We start from the raw sequence: 9,778 nt of genomic DNA on the forward strand, positions 1-9,778 counted from the left end.
GGCCTGCAACACACTGGACTTGCACCTCTGCCTCCAACCCCTCCCCCGCAGTTCTAATACCCTCCTTCCCAGACCTTTGATGCCCAAGGCCCAGAATCTGGCCTCCGGGCTCATCTGTGATTCACGATGGTTCGCCCCTGCATCTTCCTCACAGCAGCCTTGGATTCAGCATCTAGACTTCTACACTGTAGAGGAACCAACTGAATGAGTTGAGGGGACATGTCTGAAGAGGGCCCACACACACAGGGCTGGCTCCCACCTCATCCCGTGCACGCGTCCATACCACGTACTGCCAGACATCCGCTAACTCCCGCTGACCTTGTTCACGTCACTGCCCCCCACGCTCCCCTAGGGACTGATTTGCCTCTGCCTGCTGACTGGGCAAACCATTTCTCCCCCTCCCCAAGCCCGAGGGCCCTGCCTGCCTGCTGACGGCTCCGGGACGCTTTCCCACAGGGCGGTCTTCTCTGCGTGCACTTGACCCAGCCCTCCCCTGCTGCTGTCCCTCTCCACGCACTCAGTGACACTTTGTTGTGCCTCTTCAGTCGCCCACTTTTATCCCTTTGTATTACTCAGTCATTTTTCACTAGCACAGGCCCTACTTCCACCGTGAGACTCAGTTCCTTGAGGGAGAAGCTCACCTCTGCCGTGGATTTCCTCTTTAACACCTGTCCTTGTGCTCAGCCCACTGTGAGCTTTCAGTCAATGAGGATGTTTGTGTATGGGACACACCCACGTATGCACATTCACAAGCCACACACACACAGCTGCACATTCTCACACCCCCATATTCAACTCATCATCAACTTCCTTTAACACCTGAAAAGACAGCCACCTCTGTGAGCACCGTGCCCACAAATGACAATTTTGGCACCCATATCCTCCCTGTCCCAACACCGAGCGGCCGGGCAGGACCGCTTGCCCCCAGCCTCTCTACCTACCAGCCTGCCCTGCCTCTCCCTGGCCTTCCCCTCACCCAGCTGCTGGACCCTGTGGGGTGGGCAGGATCACAGCCATTGCTCGCACCAGGTGAATGAGGAGACTGAAGCCTGGAACAGTGATGGCTTGGTCTACTCAGGAGCCACAGTTAAGAGCAAATTACCTTTCTTCTGACTTCCGGGGCAAGGCTCTTTGCTCCTGTTGCCCACTCCCCTACATTCCCTCTCCCCTCACCCAGACCACCAGACTTCTGGGCCCTGGCATGGGGACAAAGAAGGAGCAAGTCCATCCTGAAGCCCTGCGTGTCCTTGGCTAGCAGCCACAGCCACCCGAGACAGACCCCCAGGCCCCTTTCCTGGAGAAGTCTATAGCCACACCCTATATGGAGACAGATGAGCCCAGAGGCCACATCACTCCCGGTGAGCTGTGGTCTGCATCATGCCACACCTCAGCCACCTGGCCTAGGGGTGTCACGAGCCAGCCTTACGGCCCCAAGCTCCTCTCACTAGTGAGCTGGGGAAATCCCCTCTCTGCACCACAAGATGACGTGCCTCAGCTTGTTCCAGAAGCCTCTCCAAGGTGGTGAGTCCAGGATGGTGCCGCAGCGCCAAGGGAGCTAACGGGCCACACCAGCTTCAGTCACCGCTTCACTGGGGCGGCCTTGGAGGCCTGCAGAGAGACTGCTCCTTGCAAAATGGGATGGGAGGGGCAGAGAAGTGTCCTTGGGTTCTGGACCAGGTGGCCATAACCCACTCCCCAGCAGCACAGACACCTGAATTGAGCAGCTCCTGGGTGAGCCACACACCCACAGGGGTCAGAGAGGAGAGACAGGCTGAGACTTGGCACACAGTGGGGTTTAAGGCTGGCTTGTGGCCTCTAGAGGCCTGAGGGGCACCATGGGTGATTGAGACAATGGGCGTCATGGGGAAATGTTTGAAAGCACAGGCCAAGAGCAGGAAGGCAGCACAACACCCAGCAGTGTCAGCAGGAGGAGGCATTGATGTGGAGGGACAGAGGCTGGGAGAAAATCCTGTCGGGCCTGGTGGCAGCAAGGAAAAAGTACGCAGTGGGGGCAAAGATGGAAGGAAGGGGGCCCCCCCGCCTGTAGACCAGCCCCAAACACACACACAGACACACACAAACACACCCAGCCCACTGCAAAACAGCCCCTACCCCCTGCCATGACCTCCCATGGTGGTTCACCTGGCCAGGCCCTAGAACCGCCGGGCCCAGGCCCTGAGTCACTGTGTGGGCTTGTGTGAGGCAGCCCTCTTCTGCCTCCGAAGGGCCCCACCCACCTGGCAGAGCGGGTAGGACTGGGGGCCTGGCAGCGGACCAGATGGGGCCATCCTGGGCAACTCTCAGACAGGCACCCTGGCTAGGAACTGCCTGCAACCTCCACAGGCCGCAGGAAGCACACCCCAGTCAAGCCAAGCATCAACCGTCCAAAGCAGTATTGAACAGATCATCGGGAAACTACAGATCATCCCCAAATTTCACCCAGAACTCCAGCCTGCCACCACCAGCAAATACTGGAATTGATCACTGGAAGCTCAAATCAACAGCTTGGAGCCTCCTCTCTCGCTCCCTTCCCCACCCCCACCTCCATCCCCACCCCCCCACCCCACCCCCCCACCCCCCCACCCCCGGGGCCCCAGGAGGGAGGGAGGCATCCTGGGTGATCCATTTACTGGGTAATTAGTAATTCCACTCTCCAATCCTCCTGAGTCCTCCAGAGGAGCCGGGTAACCCCTGCCCACCTTGGAACCCACCCCCCCACCCCGAGCATCCCACCCTCTCACTCCTGCCAAAGTCAAAGTGGTCCCCTCTGCCCCAAGCCTCTCAAGCCAGCAGGATCAGCCACTCAGCAAATATTCTCCAGGAGTAATTGGATGTGATGGAACGAGGGCTTTTCAGCTCCTGAGTGGAAGTCTCTGAATGTCATTTAATGGCACAAAACATAAGAGGCCCAGGCCTCCCGCCTACCAGCGCCAGGACGTCATTAATCTCGGTGGAAGGGCGTCAGTGCCTCTGTCACTGCAGCCGGCCCGGCAAAGCGCCAGACAAATTACAGACCCGAGCCGGGCGCTCGATGGGGTGGTTAGTAGGCTGCCGTTCAACTTTTGTTTTTTCTTCAGGGTCACTGTCCCCTGCAAGAAGCAGCGGTGCCCCTAGGGAAAGGGGTGGGCGATGGGGAGACAGGGAAGGGGTGGCCGCCTTGGTTAGACACAACTCACCCACCTTGGGGGACAGGGCGGCTCCTCACCAGGAGAGGCTCAAGCAGCTCAACTCATAAAACAGCTCAGAGGAGGCCGCACCCAAGTCTCAGGACCCCCCTGCCGCTTGTTCTCCAGCCTGCCTGAATGGAGGCCTCCCTCCCAGTGGGGGCTGGGAAGCCCCCACTTCCTGGGCTGAGAGGGAAACACTTGAGGGCCTGCTGAGGACCCAATGGCAAGTCAGTTGGGAATGTCCCTTGGCTAGAGCGAGGACACACAGGGAACACTGAGTCCCGTGCCGTTGGGAAGTCTTAAGAGTGGGCCTGCCAAAGAGGACAGGCGCGATGCTAGGGATGGGGCCCCATCTGCCAGGAGCTGCAAAGTTGTGCTCCTGGCCAAGGTCACTCTGTGAAGACCTAGCTTGTTCCCAGTCCAGTGTTCATTACCTTGTATTATCAACCCGTTGAGGGTGGGAGTAGGGCCTCAGTGCAAGCAAACCCCCCATGCCCAGCAGACAGGAGGTGGGCTGTCAGCTTGCCCTCGGCCCAGAGCTTGCCCATTCCAGCAGAGGAGCTGTCCACCCCATCCTCACGAGGCCTCCAAGGGGGAAGGACTGGACCAGGAGAATATTTCTCAGTCCTGGGATGCCTGTTCAACCCTGATAGGCCCACCAGGCCTGTCCAGGCCCATGTGATGAACCACTCCCAAACAGTGCTAAGCCAACCCCACAGACTGGGGAAGCCGGGGGCAGAGAGTGACTGGCAAGACCTGCCCCAGGGCGATTCCCGAACATTCTAGCCATTGCAGCCCCTGGGACTCAAGCTCGGCGGATGAGTTGCTGAAATCTTGGAGCCCCTCTCCCAATTGTTGAAGTCACTGTCTAGGAGAGATCAGGCACACACAAACCCCTGATGGCTTTAGGTAAGCTTACCCAGCTCTCCCCTTGGCCCATTTCTGGAACATCTCTCACATCTAATATCCTTCATCGCCAACATCTTCCCTGTTGGCACCAACCAATAGGTGAGAGACTGGCCTGTAGGCGCAGCGGCGGCATAAGGCTTCGCGGGATGGGAACGGTGCCCCCTAGGGTTGTGCAGGGAACAAGCGGCACGTCAGATATGGTGGCCCGCCCTGAGGACACCAGGCCTCCGTGTTCCAGCCACTGCGTGGCTCAGGAAACAGGCTCAGACCCCCTCCTCCTCTCTCCCTCCAGAGGCATTTGCAGGGCACTCACTACCCCTGCCCTGGGCCTAGGAAGAGCCCATCCTGGGTGGGCCCAAGGGTGCAAGGGGAGGGGCCCGAGCACGGCCAGCAGCACCGCCGTCTCTGCAGCTCCGGGACAGGACAGAGAGTGCCACACAGGAAGGGACTTTCCTCCACATGGTGACCACGAAGCCACAGACTCCCAGCTCCCCATCTCTCCCCACACACACACCCCTGAGGGTCTGACTCACCCCTCTTCCTTCTAGAACTTGCACAGGGTCAGTTCCTCTTGCCCTTTGTGGCAGGAAACGGGGGTGTAAGGAGTCACGGCCAAGCCAGGGGAGGAGACGGCGGGAGGCTAGCAGCCAGCATGCTGTACCCGCTCTCCTGAGGGACACAGGGGCTGGTTTGCAGAGCTGCCCGAGAACCACAGCATCGTCGGAAATGTGACCAGGAAGGAGGTGGGAGGCTCCAAGGGCACTCCGAGCTCCATCAAGAGAAGTGCTCTGAGCTTGGGGAGGGCAAAGTCTGCAAGATCTCCCTCAGGGCACAGGGGATTTCTTTCCACCAACTTGCCCTGATCTCGTGATGAGAGTTTCAATTCCCTCCTGGCCACCAAGGTTTCTTCCTGCCCTACTCGGTGGGGAAGGCCCCTTTGTCCCCAGGCCTGTCACACACCAGTTCACCCATGAGCCCTTTTCATGGCTTGCACACGCGCGTGTGCGCGCACACACACGTACAAGCATACAAACATACACACACTTTCCCAGGATCATGATACCATAGTTCTTTTCCAGCCAGCCAGGCTTTCCAGGTGTGAAGGCCACGCCAGACCAGTGCCTCCCTGCCTCCCCTCCCCTCCCCAGTGTAGTGGAAGACCCCACCACATTCAGTCACCCACCTGTCACCCAGCAGCAGTCCCCCCCAAAGAGAGGCTCTCCCAGGGCCCAGCGCCTCTCTCCCTAATCTGAGCATGCAGTCACCAGATCGGACCTGCGGGAACCTAAAGAGGCCCTTTCCTCCATCCCTGCCCCTAAGAAGCATCCTCACCGGAACCTCATCTTGTGCCCCATCCTCCCATCTGTGCACTAGGGATAAAAATAGTCTCCCCTGGTGAGGATTAACTGTATGAATATGCATGGAGTTCCCGGCACATATGAAGCACTATATGGATGTGTTATTACTATTATTATTATTTGCATTATCATTATTATTGTCTTGTTTCTTTGGATTAAAACATTGTTTTCCTTGAAAACATCTTTGAAGTGCAAACAGCCCATGGCGGGGAAGGATGATAAGTGGAGTAAGAGCACCTCGGGGGACTTCTGTCTTCCTTGTTGAAAAGGGTAGCGGGTGCAGACAGAGGACCACAGGCCGAGAAAGGGCAGCTCTAAGAGGAAGGCGAGGCTGCCGGCTGTCGTCCTGCTCTCTCTGTGCCTTAGAGATTACTCTTCTCTGCTGGGCCGGGGCCTATCAGTTACTGCCTAGCTTTGTTCCGGGCAAGGTCTTCCCTGAGCACTCCGTCCACCCGGGGAAGGTGGGTAGATTTAGCCAAAAAGAAAAAGAAAAAAAAATACAGGATGCCCAGTTAAATTTGAATTTCAGACAAACAAAGAATGACTTTTTAAGTATGCTTCATGCAATACGTGGGACAGACTTACAAATTATTTGTTGCTTATCTCAAATTCAAGTTAAGCTGGGCATCCCGGATTGTAGCTGGCAATCATGCGCAGAGGGTGCCGGAGGCCCAGGGTTTGGGAAACAAGAGCGTGGGAATACACTTGTGACCACTTCCCTCAGCTTCTCCCCCGTGCCCAGGGCTGCGCCCTCCTTGCCCTGCTGCCAGGCCTGTCCACACTTGCCCCAGAAGAGGCACCTCCCCCCACACCCCTGTGCTTTCTTCCCTGGAGGAGCACCTGGGCACCAGCCGGGGACTTCTCACCCACACTCTGCTCCCGCAGGATCCAGGTACTTAGGAGCAGGGAGAAGCCTAGCCATATGCCCTGCCCCTCAGCCTCTGCCACAGCTGGGGTTCTGGGGAGGAGACTGGAAGAAGGACGTGGACACTTGGGCCAGTCTCAGCCCCAGCAGCTGGGGTGACCAGGTGTGAAGGAAAGAAGCATTAAGGCCTCAGTCATGGGGTCAGGAGAGCCTGTGGAAAAAGAGGGGTGGATGGAGGAAGCGGACAGCCCACCCGACAGGGCACTTCCTTTCTGCCCGTGAGTGAGGAGGCAGTTATGCCAAATGAAGGGCCCTGGGGAAGGAGACCAAAGGCAGTCCTTGACCCAGTCCAGACTCAGTCCCCGTTGTTCCCTGGAGAGCAACCTCTTTCCAGACACTCTGCTAACATCCAGCGAGGACCCAGAAGGCGCCCCCGGGCACTCTGACACGCTCAGCCCAGTGACCAAGGTCCTTGCTTGCTGTCTCCACTTCCCCAGAGCTGGCCTCCCTGTCAGGCCCCGCCAGCTCCCAGTCCATGGTTGTCCCTCACTGCCTTCCTCTGGTCTGTTTGTCCTTCCAGGCTCTTGGAAAATGGACAAATTCCTGAACCGCTTCCACCTGAGCGAACCTGAAGCAAGCACCCAATTCATGACCCAAAATTACCAGGACTCGCCCAATTACCAGACCCCCGGAGCCGGAAACAGTGAGCCAAAGGATAAACCCAAGTAGAGATAACTGCCTGCCAGACATCAGGCTTCACGCTGAGGGTGTGTGTATCCACGGTGCCCACCAGCGACGGTCTGGGTATGGCACCCCTGCTGGGTATGGCACCCCCTCTGGGTATGGAACCCCTTCTCTTCCAAATTAAAAAAAAAATCATCCAGGGCTTACTGGTTAGATGTGTTCTTTCCTAACCTGTCGTCTTTCAAAAACTAAGAAGAAATCAATCACCGTCCGGCACTGGGAGCTGGGGCTTTCCTATAAACGCAAGTGTGTGTATGTGGTGGGGGGAGAAGGGGGCGCTGGGAGAGATGGATAGGCAGGAGGTGAGGGTCCCTAGGCCTCAACTGTCACTGAGGCACTGTAGCCTTGAGTAAATCACATGTCCTCTCTAAAGTTCTGCTCCCTCAGTTGTGAAATCAAGGTAGGAAGGAGCCTTGGGGCAGTTGGTTTATCACCACGGTCCCTTCCAACTCTGACATTCAGCATCATTCGTTGGGCAAATATTGTCGGCACCTGGTATGGGCCTGACCTTTTTTTTTTTTAAGATTTTATTTATTTATTTGTCAGAGAGAGAGAGAGCACAAGCAGCAGGAACGGCAGGCAGAGGGAGAGGGAGAAGCAGGCTCCCCACTAAGCAGGGAGCCCGATGCGGGGCTCGATCCCAGGACCCCGGGATCATGACCTGAGCCGAAGGCAGACGCTTAACGACTGAGCCACCCAGGCGTCCCTGTGCCTGACCTTCTGCTAGGTGCTGGGGATACATACGTGAACAGGGCAGACAAAAGCTGAGGCTTGCTTCATAGAGCTTACAGTCCAGGATGAGGGGAAACGTTCATCAGATGACCACAGGCAAATGACAACAAATGTGGCGCATGCTGTGAGGGTGTAAGGAGACCTGCTCTGTGGTGGAAGGGCACAGTAAAGCCCCAAGCGAGGCCTCTCTGAGGAAGTGCTGTTTAACTTCAGGGCCGTAAAGTGTGGTAAGGGTTAACGGCGAATGGGGCTGGGGGTTGGAGTCCATGCCAAAGAGAGGGAACACCACCTCCGAGCTCCTGGGGCTCGCAGGGGCTCGCAGGGCATCTTGCAGGCCAGTAGCATGGCCACCTGGACAGATGGGCAGAGACCAGAACACTCCAGGCCTTGCAGCCATGCTGAAATTTTGGATTGTACCCTGAAAGCAATGGAAACCATTGAATGATAAATAGATTGGAGGGGAAGAAAGGGTACAGTCTGATTTATGCTTTTAGAAAACTATGAAGGAACTCCTTGGTGTCTGCGAGGCAAGGATTTTTGGCGCCTAACTCCCCTGGATGTCCTCTGCAGGTCACTTGGCTTTCTTACCCAAGGCCCCCTTGGAGGTACCTCTTTTGCTGCGGTCTCATTCATGCACTGAACTCTGGTTCCTTGACGACCCCACCCCCAGCTCCAGACCTCTTATCACCCCCATCCTCTCCCCAGCCGCCCCCCCCCACTCAGTTTCCCTCCAAGAGTTAATAATCCCCCCTCCTTGGCCAGAAAACAGCAGTGTTGGTGACTCATGTGTACACAATGCCTTGAGATCCCCAGATGAAAGAGCAGGCTGCAGCCGGGTGCAGGGTTATTACCTTCTCAGAGCCATGCCCCACACTAGCTGGAAGGCAGAGGGGCCCTGGCCAACCCCTCAGCCCAGCTGAGCATATCTTCAATAGTTGGAAGACATGAGTGGTGGGGGGATCTGAAGAACATGATGAGGTGGGAGACTGAGTCTGTGAAGGGAATTGGACAACGCTTCCCCCCCCCCCCACATTGATAGACAGCTCCCCCGCCAGGTGGTGGACACTAACTTCTTGTTCTGTAGAAGGGCCTCTGATGCCGGCCCAGGCGGTAGGAACTCCCCACTCTCTTCTACCCACCAGGCAAGCTTGTCAGCAGGGCTAAAAGGAGAAGCAAAAGGAAGTGTCCGTTTGCAATGTCATGGAAAGCAGCCTGGGAAGGGACATTCTGGGTGTGTGTGAACCTCACACCCCTGGGCCCTTCTCCCTGCAGCCCCCACCCCACCAGGCCCGGAGTGTAATTGGCAGCTCCGGCTAGTGCCCAAGGCCGGGATAAATAGCAGGTCAGCTTACTAGAGCAGCCCCAAATCGAGACACATCCTCCCCTCTTCTGCTTTTAATTCCTTGTGGCTAGCATGTTTATTTTGGGTGAGGAAAAAAATCGGATGTTTATCCTTCGAGGAAATTATCGGCTTGCTTTCCTTCCTCCCCCCCCCTCCTCTTTTCTTTTCTCCTGGTGTTTTGGGCTTTGAGTTCAGCTGCAGGAGAGACCCCCACCCTCCTGGCCCCAAAACGTGAAAAAAGAACAAAGCTGGCCTGGGCTCGAGGCTGAAGCCAGCCCTGCCAGACAGTCCTCAAAGTCACAGAGAAGGAGGTCCAGTGCCAGGAAAGGGAGGCATGAGGGCCAGGGACACCTTGGGAAACCCGCCCTTGACTCCGCTCTCTGCCTGCACAAGATCCTGGGCCTCTTGCCCCTTTTCTTTTCACTGCCTCCTCCAGGAAGGAACAAAATGAGCACGTAGATTGCTTTAAGATCTCTAACGAAGCAGCTAAGAAATGTAGTGAGCCCTCTGCAGGGATCGGAGCGCGGACATTATCATCATCGTGATCAGATAGCGTTTGCTGAGCGCTTTCTGCAGGCCAGGCTCTGCGGTATCTCATGTAACACACTCCTGCCCTGCTTCCAGGCCCCCCGTGCAGGTTCTCTCCATCACCATCCCAGCA

The 9,778-nt window shown here is 56.8% G+C and overlaps 1 protein-coding gene across 3 annotated transcripts in view; it reads left to right on the forward strand.

Annotated features, from left to right (window-relative positions):
• The window catches only part of PEBP4 (phosphatidylethanolamine binding protein 4), a 248,125-nt gene extending 240,946 nt beyond the window's left edge, over positions 1 to 7,179 (forward strand). For all 3 annotated transcript variants that reach the window (XM_027598917.2, XM_027598918.1, XM_027598916.2), the window contains one exon: positions 6,880 to 7,179. In XM_027598917.2, coding sequence (XP_027454718.1) covers positions 6,880 to 7,028 — 149 coding nt within the window. In that variant the 3' untranslated portion in view covers positions 7,029 to 7,179. The remainder of the gene's footprint in view (positions 1 to 6,879) is intronic.
• The last annotated feature ends 2,599 nt before the right edge of the window (positions 7,180 to 9,778 follow it).

Source organism: Zalophus californianus, chromosome 2 (assembly GCF_009762305.2).
Source record: "Zalophus californianus isolate mZalCal1 chromosome 2, mZalCal1.pri.v2, whole genome shotgun sequence".
NCBI classification, from domain to species: Eukaryota; Metazoa; Chordata; class Mammalia; order Carnivora; family Otariidae; genus Zalophus; species Zalophus californianus.